The sequence below is a fragment of the Oncorhynchus mykiss genome, chromosome 12 (assembly GCF_057628025.1).
Source record: "Oncorhynchus mykiss isolate SJ-2025 chromosome 12, ASM5762802v1, whole genome shotgun sequence".
NCBI classification, from domain to species: Eukaryota; Metazoa; Chordata; class Actinopteri; order Salmoniformes; family Salmonidae; genus Oncorhynchus; species Oncorhynchus mykiss.
Genome location: NC_143033.1, coordinates 3,081,916 through 3,102,245, shown reverse-complemented (window position 1 = coordinate 3,102,245; position 20,330 = coordinate 3,081,916). Strand labels below are relative to the sequence as shown.

Here is a 20,330-nt window from a genome sequence, read left to right as displayed (position 1 = left end):
TTGTGTGCTGACAACAACAAAGCCACCTTTGCATTCTGCTGGCAGCAGTGACGGAATCCTAGTATGTGGTTCATCAGCGGATGATGATCTGTAAGGGTAAACGTCCTCCTGTACAGATACTGGTGAAACATATGCACTCCAAACAACGATGCCTAGGCCTCCTCGTTCTATCTGTACGTAGTTCATTTCTGCTTTGTTCAATGTCCGATGCGATAGCGATCGGCTTCTTTTCACCAGAAGGCATGATATGGGACAAAACTGTTCCCACACCGTAGGGACTAGCATGTCAAGCTAGTTGTGCACTGACAGGTCGAAGTATGTTTGTTTTGTCCATTTCCATGATTTGTCCTGACAAAGCAACTGATGCAGTGGCTTCAGCTTCACTGCTAATCTCAGAATTAAGTGTCTGTATAATTCCGTAACCCCAGGAAATAATTGAATTGACTCACATTCTCAGGGGCTGGGGCATCCAAGATAGCCATTACCTTAGATGGAGCCTGGTGAAGGTATGTGTCGTCGATGATGTGTCCAAGGTATTCAACTGATGATTGGAAGAATGGAAGAATTTGTCCTTACGAACTCGCAGTCCGTCAATCGCTGTAAAGTTTCATGCAAGTTCTGGAGATGGTCCTCTTCATCTTTCCCAGTAACGAGGATGTCATCCAAGTATTCCTCTACTCAAGATCTGCCCTTTGGAACAGTGCTGGTGCACTTGTGATTCTAAACAGTAGATGCCAGTACCTGAAGTGCCCCTTGCTTCATCCACGTGCATCTGCAAGTAGACAGATGAGCCCGCAACAAGGTTGTCGATGTGTGTTAGTCTCCTTGTATCCAGATTCCACCATCCTTCTTAAGGACTGGTACGATGGGTGTAGCCCATCCACTCAAGCTGACTGGCTCCCAGTACTTTGTTCTTGACTAAAGCGTCCAAGTCAGCCTCAACTTTTGGTCTGATAGCATAAGGTACAGGGTTGTCCTTTCAGAAATGTTAGTTTGCTGTCAGGCTTAATGCTAAGCTTCACTGAAATGTCTTTCATGCTCTCCAATACATAATCCTCCATGTTTCTTTAAGATGACGGGTATAGCCTTAGTCTCCATTTGTCGTTGTATGCAATGATGGCCAGCCCAGTGTGATTGTCTCCAGCCACGAATGCCACAGTAGGGATGGATAGTCTCCTTTCACGACGTATAGTGTCAGCTTTTTCAGTTTGTACATTTAACTGAACTGTGACATCAATGATGCCTATTTCACGGTGACAGATTCACCTGTGTAAGTCTTTAACACGATGTCTAGTATGCTGGATGAAGTGGAAGTCTTTAATTAACACGATGTCTAGTATGGATGAAGTGGAAGTCTTTAATTAACACAATGTCTAGTATGCTGGATGTAGTTGAAGTCTTTAACACGATGTCTAGTATGCTGGCTGAAGTGGAAGTCTTTAACACGATGTCTAGTATGCTGGATGAAGTGGAAGTCTTTAACACGATGTCTAGTATGCTGGATGAAGTGGAAGTCTTTAATTAACACAATGTCTAGTATGCTGGATGAAGTGGAAGTCTTTAATTAACACAATGTCTAGTATGCTGGATGAAGTGGAAGTCTTTAATTAACACGATGTCTAGTATGGATGAAGTGGAAGTCTTTAATTAACACGATGTCTAGTATGCTGGATGTAGTTGAAGTCTTTAACACGATGTCTAGTATGCTGGATGAAGTGGAAGTCTTTAATTAACACAATGTCTAGTATGCTGGATGAAGTGGAAGTCTTTAATTAACACAATGTCTAGTATGCTGGCTGAAGTGGAAGGTGTTTCAGTGTCTTTCTGTAGACTGTGTCTGACACAAGATACAGCTGCCCCTGTGTCGATCAGAGTATGTGGTCTGAAATCCAACTCATCGCTCACGGGGTACGCTCACGGGGTACGCTCACAGGGTACGCTCCGGCACTCAACGTCCTTACAGGGGGAAAAAATGCAACATCAAAATCTCGATTTAACCAACACCCATCTATTTTTGTGACTACTTGGTTTTGAAGTATTGAAACCATATGATTTAAATGAAAAGTATTTACATAACCAACATGAAGAGGTGACTGTAAGAAGCGTTCATCATTTCAAATAGTCTGCATGTCGTATTAAACAGCATATAAACACTCTAAATAGGTCAGGAGACAAACAGGGAGACTAAGAGAGAAAATGAATTATTTAGGCTGTATTATTTAGATTATTTGAAGGCTATAGCTTACAAATAGTCAACTTGTGAAGCATTTGTGAGTGTGATACACTTGGCTGGCAGGGACATTAAGCGCTCATCATTTAATTTTGTGTTGTTGTTGTATTAAATCATTATACTATATATAAGTTGTGCATATAGGCTGTGACTTAGAATTAAATACAAATTCATCAAAAAATGCAATACATATTTGTTTTGTTAAGTTTGTTGTCAATACATTTTTTGAAACAGAAGTTTGGGCAGAGTCTGTGGCTTCAGGCCCATGTGATGGTCCCTGGAGAGCCGACCAGCAGTGAAGAACACCCTCTCTGTGCTTGCATCACCATTGGGGATAACACCCTTTAGGCCACTTTCGCCAGGCTAGGAAGGGATACCGATTTGTTTAACTGTCTTTATATAGGTTTCCCTACAGGTTTCTAGGCATAATAACCTAATCAAAATGGAAAGCTCCTTGAAAGAGGTAATATGTCAGGCCTATTGGACCAAAATCAATGATAGCCTATTGTATAAATGATAGAACGAAAATGAACTAAACTTTTAAGTGATAGGATTTTTTTGGTCTATAAATACTTTGCTACAATGACACACTTAGCTAGCTACCTACCTCGTTCCTTTTTGTTAGCATGTGCACATAGTAAGTACACCATCACATGCTTCCAGGATACGTGTCTTTTCAGATATCCACAGTGATTCTTTAGTTGTGTACACTACATCACCGAATTCCCTCTCTTGCTCTTAGTCCTCATCTTTTGTGTCACCTTCATTTTGCACCTGTGTGTTTTTATCAGTTTCTTTAATGAAAATATTTAGTGAACTCCATGACAGTAGCTAAAGCAAGGGGATATAGGAGCACACAAATAGAGCATGCCCTGAGCTCGTGAAGTGAGCACTACTTGGAGTGCTACTTGAGCAAAATTGGAGTGGGCAAAGAAAGCTCACTCCGCTCCAGCTCCTCTCTGCTCGAGTCTTCTTGGGTATGACGCTACAAGCTTTTACAAGCATTTTTCTCTGTAGATCCTCTCAAGCTCTGTCAGGTTGGATGGTCTCCACAGAGATGTTTGATCGGGATCGATGACGTTCAAGCGGGCTGTCATGTGGGCTTTACTGAGTAGTGTCTTCTGTCTGGCGGCATGTCCTTCTGGAAGGTTCTCCCATCTCCACGGAGGAAATGTGGAGCTCTGTCAGAGTGACCATCGGGTTCTTGGTCACCTCCTTGACCAAGGCCCTTTTCCCCTGATTGCTCAGTTTGGCCCGGGGCGGCCAGCTCTAGGAAGAGTGTTGGTGGTTCCAAACGTCTTCCATTTTAGAATGATGGAGGCCACTGTGTTCTTGGGGACCTTCAATGCTGCAGACATTTTTTGGTACCCTTCCCCAGTTCTGTGCCTTCGACCTCATGGCTTGGTTTTTGGTCTGACATGCACTGTCAGCTTTGGGACCTTATATAGACAGGCGTGTGCCTTTCCAAGTCAAGTCCAATCAATTGAATTTACCACAGATGGACTCCAATCAAGTTGCAGAAACATCTCACGGATGATCAATGGAAACAGGATGCACCGGAGCTCAATTTTCGAGTCTCATAGCAAAGGGTCTGAATAATTATGTAAGGTATTTCAGATTTTTATTTTTAATACATTTTCAAAAATGTCTAAAAACACTTTTTTGTTTTAAGTTAAGAAAAAAAATAGAATAAAGTTAGAACGTAACAAAATGTGGAAAAGGGGACTGAATACTTTCCGAATGCACTCTGGTGTCGATCTCCATACGCACCGGCTTACCCTACAGTAAGGAAGTGACATAGTAGCCGTGCTGTCCCCCCAGCAGGTCAGTGTGACTTCCTCGTCCAGTTCAATGGACACACCATTTTTTATTATTTTATTTAACTAGGCAAGTCAGTTAATAACAAATTCTTACTTACAGTGACGGCCTACACCGGCCAATCCTGGACGACGCTGGGCCAACTGTGCGGCGCTCCTATGGGACTCCAAATCACAGCTGAATGTGATACAGCCTGGAATCAAACCTGGGGTCTGTAGTGATGCCTCTAGCACCGAGATGCAGTGCCTTTACCACTGCGCCACTTGGAGTCCTATTCTACTGTACTCTACTTTACTGCACTGTGGAAATACTGAAAGGACACAGTTCACCAACACCACTAGTCATTGCTAAAATGTTTAGGTTCAAGAGAAGAAATCAGGAAGAGGGAGAATCAGTGACAAAGCTTGGCTGCTGTATTAACTACCAGAGCACTGTGAGTTTAACGCTGTTCTTTATTACACCTTTACAGACAGACTAGTATTTGGGCTAAACTAGTAAATTAGTAAACTACGAAGTGAAACGTTTTATTCTCATCTGTTCTGTCTTGACTGTAGCAGGTTGCGTAGCAAAAAAATATATATATATAAATAATCAAATGTATTCACAGTTCAGACCGTTCTGTATGAGCGCCACTGCTCAATACTTCCATCAAACTGTCCAATGTTTCCAACAATTTCAGCCATTTTACGTTTCTCAAAAGGCTCCTGATTGTCACTCGGTTTTGTCCTCAACCACTGCAACGTGTTGTTCTGCCACGGCAATATTTTCCTCAGTGACGTGATCTTCACCCACTGATGTTTCATCATCAATTTCGCTAAATTAGCAGTTTTTAATTCCTATGTTCGTCTTTAACAGTTGAATAAATGTAATGTCCTTTACTCACTCTATATTCCTCCCTTTTTAATCACCTTGTTTTCCAGCTCCGACGTCCGTCTCTAATACATTGTGAATGGAAAGCTTGCAATTACATTCATTTTTAGGCCTAAGTAATATTTCAGTTGGCATTGGTTTGTATTACAACAGTCAACCTCTCAAAAGGCCTACTTGGCATATTTTATAGTTCTCTAGTCTCTAGTTATTTCATGCTGAGGGAGGTACAAGGGGAGCGAGGTGAGGTCTCTCTCTGTGTGTGTGCTTGTGCGTGCGTGCATGCGCGCGTGTGTGTGAGTGCGTGTGCTTTCATGCATGTGTCTGATGATGAGGGGAAGGTTTATTCATATTATTTACCAGATGATTGGTTGTTCACTTTGACATGTACACCCACATGTAACATTAGAACTTATGAGACATTACAGGAAATGACGCCATCTGTTTAATGCATATTGACTTTTGGAGATAAATGCACCTGTTGAAGGGTTGACGTTCATTAGTGTTTTAATCAATAGCCGCCAGATGTGATGATGTGGTGCTATGTGCTGCTGCCGCAACGTGGAGCTATGCGGATGTTCTATAGGATATTTTTCGTCTGAGAGATAGCTACATGCATAGGTCGAATTTACCATTTTGGGTATAGCATATAATTTAATCTTCTAATAATATAGCCTACCCATTTATGCTAATTTGAATGAATGACTGACAATTTCCTTATTTGTTTATGCAGATATTTTTTGTTTAGGCAGATATTGTTATATTCGTTGACAGATTGTTCATGGAGTGTGATTGTGAATTTAGCTCATTACCTTACACAGGAGGGACATGGAAAGAAACATTTCAACATTTAGGTTGTATTGTAAATCCCTAAAGCAGCGGGCTGCGCTGTCCCCGTGATGCTGAACACACACAGCATTCCTTCCTCAACTCTTAGTTGTTCTAGCATCTAGTTTCCAAGCGCTCTGTTCCGTTCATGCCCCAGCAATAGGTAAGACAACATTGACACTCGTGTTTATGCACAGGTGTATTGTGTTTGTACAGAGATAGTCGCCTTACCTTACTCTGCCGTTTGAATTCGTTCTGGACAACACTGATGACAGGAATCTGAAGCGCTGACGCGATGAATTCCAACTTCACCAGCTCGTCCCTGGTCTGAGGGAAAGCCATCATAGCAGAAACTCCTTGGACTATAACAGTATGACAAACACTCTGCAGAAACGACATTGGGTCTTCACACACAGGGGTAGGGGAAGATGAGAAGGAGAAAGCGGGTAATTCCCCGAGCCCCGCTTCCACAGCCATCACCAACTCCAGTGAGAGATTATATGGTAACAAACCGACCATGCGGTTTAACGTCTCCATGGCTAATATGATAGAATCTCTTGGCATAAACACACGACTCCCACTCTCCACCTGTTTGTACATATTTTTACTTTTTGACCCCCTGTCCCTTTGTTGGTTGTTCCCCGTGCCTTTAGTCCTTAGGCTGCGTAAACCGTGGTCATTAACACTTTTGGTAATCTTTTCCAACTGTCTCTCCGCTGCCTCCCTCGAGCCTCCTTCCGTGTCCCATTCATCCACGGGGACAAGGGGTTCTTTCTTGCCCCTGAAGGTGGGATCGTGACTGAAGAGCCGTGGCTGTAGGTGCAGAGCCCCGACGCGCACCGTGTGTCCAATCCGTTTGAGAATCTGACAGGGCTGCGGGTGGGAGAGAGATTCTGGAATAAGAAAGCAGAGCAGCACCGTGCATGGTGCGAGAAAAGGAAGCCGCGCAAACCGACCGAACGTACTCCAGATCCCGAGACCCGTCATTACTCAGACCAGAGCCTTCCAACCACACCGAAACACTGAGTTCCACTCGTTCCCCTGCCCCCCTGTTATGTCCCCGCGCAGCGCCAGTTAGATATCCGCTCCCTTCTAATAAATATCCCGGACAGAGCGAAGTTGTGCGCTTTTTCACCAACAGGCGCGAGTGCGGACACAACTCGTGCACAGACACAGAAATCTACACCACAAATGCGGCTTTTCATGTTCAAAGCTTTTCATTTTATATATATAAAAAATCGAATTATAGAACATATCGAGTATTCCGTTTGGTTTCACATATCCATCCCAATGTAGGTCAAAAAAAAAACATTTGTGAATGATGGACACAAGCTACTGCACATGATTATAGTTATGTTATTATTCATATCCATGACTTATAGTTAGGTTCTCTCTCACCTTCCGTTTGTAAAATAAATATACTTCCCAAAATGTATTGCAATATCATCTATTTGATCTTGAGAAAAAAAACATCTGGTATTCCCTTTCTCCTCTGTCTCTCTCCGTTCTCCTCTGTCCCTCCGTCACTCTCCGAATATCCGCGCTCTTAACCCTGAGACCATGCGCTTTACGGTAAAAATGGAAACCGTAATTTCCGGGCATACTGCAGCTGAAAAAATAAAAACTACAGTCACTCTCCCTCATCATGAGTATGTTTCAAGGATCCTAACACATTACATTACACTCTGCATTCGTGTGTGTGTGTGTTTATTTTCTCCTAGAGTTTTTAAGGTGTTTGTAAAAACGAAATATTTCACTATTAAGGCTAATTATAGTGGATATGATAGCAAAGCTACAGATGCCAGTTCTTAATTAGTTCATCCTGCTGTTGTAGCATTTTTCGTGCACAGTAGGAAATGCAAACTTGTAGTGTATTCGAGATTTAAAAAGGCTTCTAAAGTTTGTAATTTCCATTTTTACAATTCAGACTTTAATCCACATAATAATTCACACATCATGTTGCTGCAGGATTATTTTTCTGCTGTTGCAGGATTATTTTTCTGCTGTGTAAATCTGGGTCAAATTATGATACATCATCTGTTGGTCCTCTTGAAGTCAGGTAATGTGATATTTGTGATGGTCTGCCAAGAGGTCTAGTAGAGTAAGTGAAGAACCTGCTTAGTCTGAATGGTTATTCAGATACATGGTATGCCTAATGTTCCTCTTAACATCCTGCCCAGGGGTATACTTCTACATCAAGCTGCCTCATGCAGAAACAGCTCCTGCCCTATGGGCCCATTTGGCCCGGACAAGGCTACTTTTTAATGCTCATCTCAGTAAGGACAGATGGACAATCCAAGGAAGGAGATATCAGATGATTGATTGCTCTAATCGATCTCACATTTAGAACCATGAGGTGAAAAGCTGACTAGTAATATGCAGAGAAAAATATGTAAAATAGTGACCGGCCAGGCAATCTATTAAACAAAGAGAAAAATGAATACGAGGAGTTGTGGTGACGGTGATGGTGATACATTACAAATGATGACATAAGAGAAGAGAGGAGAGGAGAGGAGAGGAGAGGAGAGGAGAGGAGAGGAGAGAAGAGAAGAGGAGAGGAGAGGAGAGGAGAGGAGAGGAGAGGAGAGGAGAGCAGAGGGAGAGAGCGGACAGGAGAAGAGAAAGAGAGGAGAGAAGAGAGAGAGGAGAGAAGAGAGGAGATGATAGGGAGAGAGAGGCGAGAAGAGAGAGAAGAGGAGAGAAGAGAGAGGAAAGGGAGAGAGAGGAGAATGAAGAGGAGAGAGAAGAGAGAGAAGAGAGAGAGGAGAGAGAGAAGAGAGGCGAGAGGAGAGGAGAGGAGTGAGGAGAGGAGAGGAGAGGAGAGAAGAGAGAGAGAGAGAGAGAGGAGAGGAGAGGAGAGGAGAGGAGAGGAGAGGAGAGGGAGAGAGCGGACAGGAGAAGAGAAAGAGAGGAGAGAAGATTGAGAGGAGAGAAGAGAGGAGAGGATAGGGAGAGAGAGGAGAATGGAGAGGAGAGAGAAAAGAGAGAGGAGAGAGAAGAGAGAGAGAAGAGAAGAGAGGAGAGAGGAGAGGAGAGTCGAGAGGAGAGGAGAGGAGAGAGAGAGAGAGAGAGAGAGAGAGGATAGGGAGAGAGGAGAGGAGATAAGAGAGGAGAGGGGACAGGAGAAGAGAGGAGAGAGAGGAGAGGAGAGGAGTGAAGAGAGAGAGGAGAGGAGAGAGGACAAGAGAAGAGAGGAGAGGAGAAGACAGGAGAGGAGGGAGGAAAGGATTAAAGAAGAGAAGAGAGAGGACAGGAGAAGAGAGGAGAGGAGAGAGGACATGAGAAGAGAGGAGAGGAGAAGAGAGGAGAGGAGAGAAGCGAGGATATGAGAAGAGAGGAGAGGAGAGAGGACAGGATTAAAGAAGAGAAGAGAGAGGACAGGAGAAGAGAGGAGAGGAGAGAGGACAGGGGAAAACAAAAGTAGGGGAGAAGAGAAGAGATTAGAGGAGATTAGAGGAGAGAGGACAGCAGAGGAGAAGTGAGGACAGAATCAAATCAATTTATTTGCCACTTGCTTGGTAAACAACAGGTGTAGACTAACAATGCAGAGTATGTAAAGATCAAATCAAATAATAATAATAACATGGCTATATACAGGGAGTACCAGGTAATAACATGGCTATATACAGGGAGTACCAGGTAATAACATGGCTATAGACAGGGAGTACCAGGTAATAACATGGTTATATACAGGGAGTACCAGCTAATAACATGGTTATATACAGGGAGTACCAGGTAATAACATGTCTGTACACAGGGAGTACCAGGTAATAACATGGCTATATACAGGGAGTACCAGGTAATAACATGGCTATATACAGGGTGTACCAGGTAATAACATGGTTATATACAGGGAGTACCAGCTAATAACATGGTCATATACAGGGAGTACCAGGTAATAACATGTCTGTACACAGGGAGTACCAGTACTGAGTCAATGTAAAGTACCAGGTAATAACTTGGTTATATACAGGAGAATGCAGTGAGCAGTAGCAGCAGAATATGTGGAACACAGTGTGTGGGTAGAGCCCAGTGTGGTGGGTAGAGCCCAGTATGGTTGTAGAGTTCAGCATGTGGGTAGAGTTCAGTGTGTTGGGTAGAGTTCAGTGTGTTGGGTAGAGTCCAGTGTGTGGGTAGTGTCCAGTGTGTTGGGTAAAGTCTAGTGTGTTGGGTAGAGTCCAGGGTGTTGGGTAGAGTTCAGTGTGTGGGTAGAGTTCAGTGTGTGGGTAGAGTTCAGTGTGTGGGTAGAGTCCAGTGTGTGGGTAGAGTTCAGTGTGTTGGGTAGAGTCCAGTCTGTGTGTAAAGTCCACCGTGCTCGGTAGAGTCCAGTGTGTGAGTAGTGTCCAATGTGTGGGGTAGAGTCAAGTGTGCGGGTAAAGTTCATAGTGTGGGAAGAGTCCAGTGTGGTGGGTAGAGTCCAGTGTGTGGGTAGTTACCAGTGTGTGCTAGAGTCCAGTGTGCGGGTAGAGTGCAGTGTGTGGGTAGAGTCAAGTGTGTGGGCAGTGTCCAGTGTGTGTGTGTGTGTGTGGGGGGGGGGGGGGGGGGGGGGGTAGAGTCCAGTGTGTTGGGTAGAGTCCAGTTTGTTGGGTAGAGTCCTGTGTGTGGACTTAGCACTGTATTTGGGTAGAGTCCAGTGTGTGGTTAGGGTGCGGTGTGTGGGTAGAATTCAAAGTGTGGGACGTGACCACTGTGTTGGTTAGAGTCCGGTGTGAGGGTGGAGTTCAGTGTGTGGATGCAGTTCAGTGTCTGGGTATTGTCCAGTTTGGGTAGTATCCAGTGTGGGTAGAGTACACTGTGGGGGTAGATTACAGTATGGTTGTAGAGTTCAGCATGTGGGTAGAGTCCAGTTTGTGGGTAGAGTCCAGTGTGTTGGGTAGAGTCCAGTGTGTTGGTAGTGTGCAGTGTGTTGGTAGAGTCCAGTGTGTTGGGTAGAGTCCAGTGTGTTGGGTAGAGTCCAGTGTGTTGGGTAGAGTCCAGTGTGTTGGTGGAGTGCAGTGTGTTGGTAGAGTACAGTGTGTTGGGTAGAGTCCAGTGTGTGGGGGGGTAGAGCCCAGTGTGTTAGGTAGAGTCCAATGTGTGGATAGAGTGCAGTGTGTTGGTGGAGTGCAGTTTGTTGGGTAGAATCCAGTGTGTGGATAGAGTCCAGTGTGTGGGTAGAGTGCAGTGTGTTGGTGGAGTGCAGTGTGTTGGGTAAAGTCCAGTGTGTGGGTAGAGTCCAGTGTGTGGGTAGAGTCAAGTGTGTTGGTAGAGTTAAGTGTGTGGTCAGTGTCCAGTGTGTGGGTAGTGTTCAGTGTGTGGACATAGCGCTGTATTTGGGTAGTGTCCATTGTGTAGGTAGAGTCCAGTGTGTTGGGGGGGGGGGGGTAGAGACCAGTGTGTTGGGTAGATTCCAATGTGTTGGGTAGAGTTCAGTGTGTGTGTGTGGGGGGGGGTGGGGGTAGAGACCAGTGTGTTGAGTAGATTCCAATGTGTTGGGTCTAGTCCAGTGTGTTGGGTAGAGTCCAGTGTGTGGGGGGGTAGAGTCCAGTGTGTTGGGTACAGTCCAGTGTGTGGGTAGAGTCCAGTGTGTTGGGTAGAGTCTAGTGTGTTGGGTAGAGTCTAGTGTGTTGGTAGAGTCCAGTGTGGGTAGAGTCTAGTGTGTTGGTAGAGTCCAGTGTGGGTAGAGTCCAGTGTGTGGGTAGAGTCCAGTTTGGGTAGAGTCCAGTGTGTGGGTAGAGTCCAGTGAGTGGGTAGAGTCCAGTGAGTGGGTAGTCTCCAGTGTGTGGGTAGAGTTTAGGGTGTAGGTAGAGTTCAAGGTGTGGATAGAGTTTAGGGTGTGGGTAGAGTTCAGGGTGTGGGTAGAGTTCAGTGTGTGGGTAGAGTCCAGAGTGTGCGTAGAGTTCAGGGTGTGGGTAGAGTTCAGGGTGTGGGTAGAGTCAAGGGTGGGGGTAGAGTCCAGTGTGTGGGTAGAGTCCAGTGTGTGGGTAGAGTCCAGTATGTGGGGTAGAGTCTAGTGTGTTTGTAGAGTTCAGGGTGTGGGTAGAATTCATGTTGTGGGTAGAGTTCAGGTTACGGGTCGAGTCCAGCTTGTGGGTAGAGTTCAGGGTGTTGGGTAGAGTTCAGGGTGTGTGTAGAGTTCAGGGTGTGGGTAGAGTTCAGGCTGTGGGTCGAGTTCAGGGTGTGGGTAGACACCAGGGCATGGGTAGAGTTCAGGGTATGGATTGAGTTCAGGGTGTGGGTAGAGTCCAGTGTGTGGGTAGAGTCCAGTGTGTGTGTAGAGTACAGTGTGTGGGGGGATAGAGTCCAGTGTGTGGGGGGATAGAGTCCAGTGTGTGGGGGGATAGAGTCCAGTGTGTGGGGGGGTAGAGCCCAATGTGTGGGTAGAGTCCAGTGTGGGGGGGGTAGAGTCCAGTGTGTTTGGTAGAGTCCAGTTTGTTGGGTAGAGTCCAGTGTGTGGGGGAGGGGGTAGAGTCCATTGTGTGGGGGGGTAGAGTCCAGTGTTTTGGTAGAATCCAGTGTGTTGGTAGGGTCCAGTGTGTTGGGGGTAGAGTCCAGTGTGTTGGTTAGAGTCCAGTGTGTTGGGTAGAGTCAAGTGTGTGGGGGGATAGAGTCCGGTGTTTAGGTGGGGTAGAAACCAGTGTGTTGGGTAGATTCCAATGTGTTGGGTAGAGTTCGGTGTGTTGGGTAGAGTCCAATGTGTTGGGTAGAGTTCATTGTGTTGGGTAGAGTTTAGTGTGTTGGGTAAGGTCCAGTGTGTGGGTAGAGTCCAGTGTGTTGTTTAGAGTCCAGTGTGTGGGTAGAGTCCAGTGTGTGTGTAGAGTTCAGTGTGTGGGTAGAGTGCAGTGTGTTGTTAAGAGTCCAGTGTGTGGGTAGAGTCCAGTTTGGGTAGAGTCCAGTGTGTGGGTAGAGTCCAGTGGGTGGGTTGTCTCCAGTTTGTGGGTAGAGTCCAGTGTGGGTAGAGTCCAGTGGGTGGGTTGTCTCCAGTGTGTGGGTAGAGTCCAGTGTGGGTAGAGTCCAGTGTGGGTAGAGTTCAGGGTGTGGGTAGAGTCCAGTTTGGGTAGAGTCTAGTGTGTTGGTAGAGTCCAGTGTGGGTAGAGTTCAGGGTGTGGGTAGAGTCCAGTTTGGGTAGAGTCCAGTGTGTGGGTAGAGTCCAGTGAGTGGGTAGAGTCCAGTGAGTGGGTAGTCTCCACTGTGTGGGTAGAGTTTAGGGTGTAGGTAGAGTTCAAGGTGTGGATAGAGTTTAGGGTGTGGGTAGAGTTCAGGGTGTGGGTACAGTTCAGTGTGTGGGTAGAGTCCAGAGTGTGCGTAGAGTTCAGGGTGTGGGTAGAGTTCAGGGTGTGGGTAGAGTCAAGGGTGTGGGTAGAGTCCAGTGTGTGGGTAGAGTCCAGTGTGTGGGTAGAGTCCAGTGTGTGGGTAGAGTCCAGTATGTGGGGTAGAGTCTAGTGTGTTTGTAGAGTTCAGGGTGTGGGTAGAATTCATGTTGTGGGTAGAGTTCAGGTTACGGGTAGAGTCCAGCTTGTGGGTAGAGTTCAGGGTGTTGGGTAGAGTTCAGGGTGTGTGTAGAGTTCAGGGTGTGGGTAGAGTTCAGGCTGTGGGTCGAGTTCAGGGTGTGGGTAGACACCAGGGCATGGGTAGAGTTCAGGGTATGGATTGAGTTCAGGGTGTGGGCAGAGTCCAGTGTGTGGGTAGAGTCCAGTGTGTGTGTAGAGTACAGTGTGTGGGGGGATAGAGTCCAGTGTGTGGGGGGATAGAGTCCAGTGTGTGGGGGGGTAGAGTCCAGTGTGTTTGGTAGAGTCCAGTTTGTTGGGTAGAGTCCAGTGTGTGGGGGAGGGGGTAGAGTCCATTGTGTGGGGGGGTAGAGTCCAGTGTTTTGGTAGGGTCCAGTGTGTTGGGGGTAGAGTCCAGTGTGTTGGTTAGAGTCAAGTGTGTGGGGGGATAGAGTCCAGTGTTTAGGTGGGGTAGAAACCAGTGTGTTTGGTAGAGTCCAGTTTGTTGGGAAGAGTCCAGTGTGTGGGGGAGGGGGTAGAGTCCATTGTGTGGGGGGATAGAGTCCAGTGTGTTGGGTAGATTCCAATGTGTTGGGTAGAGTTCATTGTGTTGGGTAGAGTTTAGTGTGTTGGGTAAGGTCCAGTGTGTGGGTAGAGTCCAGTGTGTTGTTTAGAGTCCAGTGTGTGGGTAGAGTCCAGTGTGTGTGTAGAGTTCAGTGTGTGGGTAGAGTGCAGTGTGTTGTTAAGAGTCCAGTGTGTGGGTAGAGTCCAGTTTGGGTAGAGTCCAGTGTGTGGGTAGAGTCCAGTGGGTGGGTTGTCTCCAGTTTGTGGGTAGAGTCCAGTGTTGGTAGAGTTCAGCGTGTAAGTAGAGTTCAGGGTGTGTTAGAGTCAAGGGTGGGGGTAGAGTCCAGTGTGTGGGTAGAGTCCAGTGTGTTGTGTACAGTCCAGTGTGTTGGTAGAGTCCAACTTGTGGGTAGAGTTCAGGGTGTTGGGTAGAGTTCAGGCTGTGGGTAGAGTTCAGGCTGTGGGTAGAGTTCAGGGTGTGGGTAGACACCAGCGTGTGGGTAGAGTTCAGGGTGTGGGTAGAGTTCAGGGTGTGGGTAGAGTCCAGTGTGTGGGTAGAGTCCAGTGTGTGGGTAGAGTCCAGTGTGTGGGGGGATAGAGTCCAATGTGTGGGTAGAGTCCTGTGTGTGGGGGGTAGAGTCCAGTTTGTTGGGTAGAGTCCAGTGTGTGTGTGGGGGGGGGGCGGTAGAGTCCAGTGTGTGGGGGGGTATAGTCCAGTGTTTTGGTAGAATAACGTGTGTTGGTAGAGTCCAGTGTGTTGGGGGGTAGAGTCCAGTGTGTTGGGTACAGTCCAGTGTGTGGGTAGAGTTCAGTGTGTGGTGGGGTGGGGGGGGGGGGGGGGGGGTAGAGACCAGTGTGTTGGGTAGATTCCAATGTGTTGGGTCTAGTCCAGTGTGTTGGGTAGTATCCAGTGTGTGGGGGGGTAGAGTCCAGTGTGTTGGGTCCAGTCCAGTGTGTGGGTAGAGTCCAGTGTGTTGGGTAGAGTCTAGTTTGTTGGGTAGAGTCCAGTGTGTGTGTGGGGGGGGGGCGGTAGAGTCCAGTGTGTGGGGGGGTATAGTCCAGTGTTTTGGTAGAATAACGTGTGTTGGTAGAGTCCAGTGTGTTGGGGGGTAGAGTCCAGTGTGTTGGGTACAGTCCAGTGTGTGGGTAGAGTTCAGTGTGTGGTGGGGTGGGGGGGGGGGGGGGGGGGGGTAGAGACCAGTGTGTTGGGTAGATTCCAATGTGTTGGGTCTAGTCCAGTGTGTTGGGTAGTATCCAGTGTGTGGGGGGGTAGAGTCCAGTGTGTTGGGTCCAGTCCAGTGTGTGGGTAGAGTCCAGTGTGTTGGGTAGAGTCTAGTTTGTTGGTAGAGTCCAGTGTGTGGGCAGAGTCCAGTTTGGGTAGAGTCCAGTGTGTGGGTAGAGTCCAGTGTGTGGGTAGTCTCCAGTGTGTGGGTAGAGTCCAGTGTGGGTAGAGTTCAGCGTGTGGGTAGAGTCCAGCGTGTGGGTAGAGTTTAGGGTGTTGGTAGAGTTTAGCGTGTTGGTAGAGTTCAGGGGGTAGGTAGAGTTCAGGGTGTGGGTAGAGTTCAGGGTGTGGGTAGAGTTCAGGGTGTGGGTAGAGTCCAGAGTGTGGGTAGAGTCCAGAGTGTGGGTCGAGTTCAGGGTGTGGGTAGAGTCAAGGGTTTGTGTAGAGTCCAGTGTGTGGGTAGAGTCCAGTGTGTGGGTAGAGTCCAGTGTGTGGGGGGTAGAGTCCAGTGTGTTGTGTACAGTCCAGTGTGTTGGGTAGAGTCTAGTGTGTGGGTAGAGTTCAGGGTGTGGGTAGAGTTCAGGGTGTGGGTAGAGTTCACGGTGTGGGTAGAGTCCAGCTTGTGGATAGAGTTCAGGGTGTTGGGTAGAGTTCAGGGTGTGTGTAGAGTTCAGGGTGTGGGTAGAGTTCAGGCTGTGGGTAGAGTTCAGGGTGTGGGTAGACACCAGCGTGTGGGTAGAGTTCAGGGTGTGGGTAGAGTTCAGGGTGTGGGTACAGTCCAGTGTGTGGGTAGAGTTCAGTGTGTGGGTAGAGTCCAGTTTGAAGGGGGGATAGAGTCCAGTGCGTGGGGGGATAGAGTCCAGTGTGTGGGGGGGTAGAGTCCAATGTGTGGGTAGAGTCCAGTGTGTTGGGTAGAGTCCAGTTTGTTGGGTAGAGTCCAGTGTGTTGGGGGGTAGAGTCCAGTGTGTTTGCTAGAGTCCAGTGTGTTGGGTAGAGTCAAGTGTGTGGGGGGATAGAGTCCAGTATGTGTGTGTGGGGGGGGGGGGGGGGGTTGAGACCAGTGTGTTGGGTAGATTCCAATGTGTTGGATAGAGTTCGGTGTGTTGGGTAGAGTCCAATGTGTTGGGTAGAGTTCATTGTGTTGGGTAGAGTTCAGTGTGTTGGGTAGAGTCCAGTGTGTGTGTGTAGAGTTCAGTGTGTGGGTAGAGTGCAGTGTGTGGGTAGCGTCCAGTGTGGGTAGAGTTCAGCATGTCGGTAGTGTCCAGCTTGTGGGTAGAGTCCAATGTGTGGGTAGAGTCCAGCTTGTGGGTAGAGTTCAGGGTGTTGGGTAGAGTTCAGGGTGTGTGTAGAGTTCAGGGGGTGGGTAGAGTTCAGGCTGTGGGTAGAGTTCAGGGTGTGGGTAGACACCAGCGTGTGGGTAGAGTCCAGTGAGTGGGTAGTCTCCAGTGTGTGGGTAGAGTCCAGTGTTGGTAGAGTTCAGCGTGTAAGTAGAGTTCAGTGTGAGGGTAGAGTCAAGGGTGGGGGTATAGTCCAGTGTGTGGGTAGAATCCAGTGTGTTGTGTACAGTCCAGTGTGTGGGTAGAGTCCAGTGTGTTGGGTAGAGTCTAGTGTGTGGGTAGAGTCCAGTGTGGGTAGAGTTCAGCATGTGGGTAGAGTCCAGCGTGTGGGTAGAGTTTAGGGTGTGGGTAGAGTTTAGCGTGTGGGTAGAGTTCAGGGTGTAGGTAGAGTTCAGGGTGTGGTTAGAGTTCAGGGTGTGGGTAGAGTTCAGGGTGTGGTTAGAGTCCAGCGTGTGGGTAGAGTACAGCGTGTAGGTAGAGTTCAGGGTGTGGGTCGAGTTCAGGGTGTGGGTAGAGTCAAGGGTGGGGGTAGATTTCAGTGTGTGGGTAGAGTCCAGTGTGTTGGGTAGAGTCCAGTGTGTGGGGGGGTAGAGTCCAGTGTGTTGGGTACAGTCCAGTGTGTGGGTAGAGTTCTGGGTGTGGGTAGAGTTCAGGGTGTGGGTAGAGTTCAGGGTGTGGGTAGAGTTCAGGGTGTGTGCATAGACTCAGTGCAAGAGAGATACAATCAACATGTGATTTGCTATTTTTACAGTCTTGTTTAGCACTCTCATGACTTTGGGGTAGAAGCTGTTCAGGGTCATTTTGGATCCAGACTTGATGCACTTGTGCAACTTTCTGTGCTGTAGCAGAGATAACCATCTATGGCTTGGGTGGATTTAGTCCTTGACAGTGTTTCCTCTGACACTGACTTGTATAGAGGTCCTGGATGGCATGGCCAGTGATGTTCAGTAGCTGGAGGGAGGGTTTTCTCCTATAGAGCTCTATTTTATGCAATGGTCTGCCTATCAATGAGATAGACACAGACTCGGTCTCGACCTTAAGTCTTTATTGAAGACAGTAGGGCCAATGATTGAGTGTTATCTGGCCCAGGGGTGTGAAGGTGAACGGAAAGGCACTGGAGCGACGAACCGCCCTTGCTGTCTCTGCCTGGCCGGTTCCCCTCTCTCCACTGGGATTCTCTGCCTCTAACCCTATTATGGTGGCTGAGGCACTGGATTACCGGTGCACTTCCATGTCGTCCCTAGGAGGAGTGCGTCTGTTGAGTGGATTGAGTCTCTGTCGTGATCTTCCTGTCTAGGCTGGCGCCCTCCACGGGTTTGTGCTGCAGGGGTGATCTTCATGTGCTATACTCGGCCTTGTCTCAGGGTAGGAGGTTGGTGGTTGAAGATATCCCTCTAGTGGTGTGGGGGCTGTGCTTTGGCAAAGTGGGTGGGGTTATATCCTGCCTGGTTGGCCCCGTCCGGGGGTATCGTCGGACAGGGCCACAGTGTCTCCCGACCCCTCCTGTCCCAGCCTCCAGTATTTATGCTGCAATATTTATTTTATGTCGGGGGGGGGGGGGGGGGGGGGGGGGGGCTAGGGGGGCTAGGGTCAGTCTGTTATACCCGGAGTATTTCTCCTGTCTTATCCGGTGTCCTGTGTGAATTTTAGTATGCTCCTTCTAATCTCTCTCCCTCGCCTCTTTCTCGGGAGATTTTCCTTTTTTTTCTCTCTATTTTTTCTGTTTGGGGTTTTAGGCTGGGGGTTTCTGTATAGCACTTTGTGACATTGGCTGATGTAAAAAGGGCTTTATAAATACATTTGATTGATTGATTGATTGATGTACTCGGCTGTAAACACTACCCTCTGTAGCGCCTTGCAGTCGGATACCATGCAGTTGCCATACTAAGCGGTGATGCAGCCAGCCAAGATGCTCTCAATGGTAATGCTGTAGACTTTCTGACCCATGCCAAATGTTTCCAGCCTCCTGAGGCGCCCTCGTCTGCCTTGCCCTCATCAGAACTGTGTGGGTGTGTGTACCATCATAGGTCCTTAGTGATGTGGACACCAAGGAACTTGAAGCTCTCGACCAGCTCCAGTACACCCCTGTGGATGGGGGTGGGCGTGCTCACCCTTCTGTTTCCTGTTGTCCATGATCAGCTCCTTTTTCTTGTTGAATTTGAGGGAGAGGTTGTTGGCCTGGCACCACACTGCCAGGTTTCTGACCTATAAACTGCATAGTCGTCATCGATGATCAGTCCGATCAACGTCGTGTCGTCAGTAAACTTAATGATGGTGTTGGAGTCGTGCGTGGCCACGCAGTCGTGGGTGAACAGAGAGTACAGGAGGGGTCTAAGCACACACTGTGGGGCTCCAGTGTTGAGGATCAATGTGGCAGATGTGTTGTTACCTATACTTACCAGCTGTGGGGGTGGCCCATTGGGTAGTCCAGGATCCAGTTGCAAGGGGCGGTGTTTAGTCCCAAGGTGCTTAGCTTAGCGATGAGCTTGGAGGAGACTATAGTGTTGAACGCTGAGCTGTAATCAATGGATATTCTCACGTACTGTATGTAATTTAGAGGTCGACCGATTATGGTTTTTCAACGCCGATACCGATACCGATTATTGCAGGACCAAAAAAGCCGATACACACTAATCGGACAATTTTTTAAATTTATTTGTAATTATGACAATTACAACAATACTGAATGAACACTTGTTTGAACTTAATATAATACATAAATAAAATCAATTTAGCCTCAACTAAATAATGAAACGTGTTCAATTTGGTTTAAATAATGAAAGAAAGCCAACGTTTCAGTTCCTTGCTCAGAACATGAGAACATATGAAAGCTGGTGGTTCCTTTTAACATGAGTCTTCAATATTCCCAGTTAAGAAGTTTTAGGTTGTAGTTATTATAGGAATTATAGGACTATTTCCCTCTATACCATTTGTATTTCATATGCCTTTGACTATTGGACGTTCTTATAGGCACTTTAGTATTGCCAGTGTAACAGTACAGCTTCCGTCCCTCTCCTCGCTCCTCCCTGGGCTCGAACCAGGAACACATCGACAACAGCCACCCTCAAAGCAGCGTTACCTGTGCAGAGCAAGGGGGAAAAACACTCCAAGTCTCAGAGCGAGTGACGTTTGAAACGCTATTAGTGCGCACCCTGCAAACTAGCTAGCCATTTCATTTCGGTTACACCAGCCTCATCTCGGGAGTTGATAGGCTTGAGGACATAAACAGCGCAGTGCCTGACGCACAATGAAGAGCTGCTGGCAAAACACACGACAGTGCTGTTTGAATGAATGCTTACGAGCCTGTTTCTGCCTACCACTGCTCAGTCAGATACTTGTATGCTTGTATGCTCAGTCAGATTATATGCAACGCAGGACACGGTAGATAAACTAGTAATATCATCAACCATGTTTAGTTAACTAGTGATTATGATTGATTGATTGTTTTTTATAAGATAAGTTTAAATGATAGCTAGCAACTTACCTTGGCTTACTGCATTCGCGTAACAGGCTCCTTGTCGAGTGCAACGAGAGGCAGGTGGTTATAGCGTTGGACTAGTTTACTGTAATGTTGCAAGATTGGATCCCCTGAGCTGACAAGGTGAAAATCTGTCGTTCTGCCCCTGAACAGGCAGTTAACCCACTGTTCCTAGGCCGTCATTGAAAATAAGAATGTGTTCTTAACTGACTTGCCTAGTTAAATAAAGATTTAAAAAAGGTGTAAAAAAAAAAAAAAAAACATTTGGTGTCCAAAAATACCTATTTCCGATTGTTATGAAAACTTGAAATCGGCCCTAATTACTCGGTTGACCTCCAGTAGCTATTCCTTTTATCCAGGTGTGTAAGGGCCAGTGTGGAATACGATAGAGATAATGTCATCTGTGGTTCTGTTGGGATGGTTCTGTTGGGACGGTAAGTGGAGTGGATCCAGGATGATGGTGTCGATGTGAGCCATGACCAGCTTTTTCAAAGCATTTCATGGCTATAGATGTGAGCCA

General features: G+C 47.3%; 1 protein-coding gene across 1 annotated transcript in view; it reads right to left on the bottom strand.

Moving 5' to 3' along the window:
* grin3a (glutamate ionotropic receptor NMDA type subunit 3A) overlaps positions 1 to 7,302 on the bottom strand; it is a 120,361-nt gene extending 113,059 nt beyond the window's left edge. Inside the window, exon 1 of the mRNA XM_036936735.2 lies at positions 5,975 to 7,302. Within this exon, the coding sequence (XP_036792630.2) occupies positions 5,975 to 6,730 (756 nt within the window). The 5' untranslated portion in view covers positions 6,731 to 7,302. The remainder of the gene's footprint in view (positions 1 to 5,974) is intronic.
* Between the last annotated feature and the right edge of the window lie 13,028 nt (positions 7,303 to 20,330).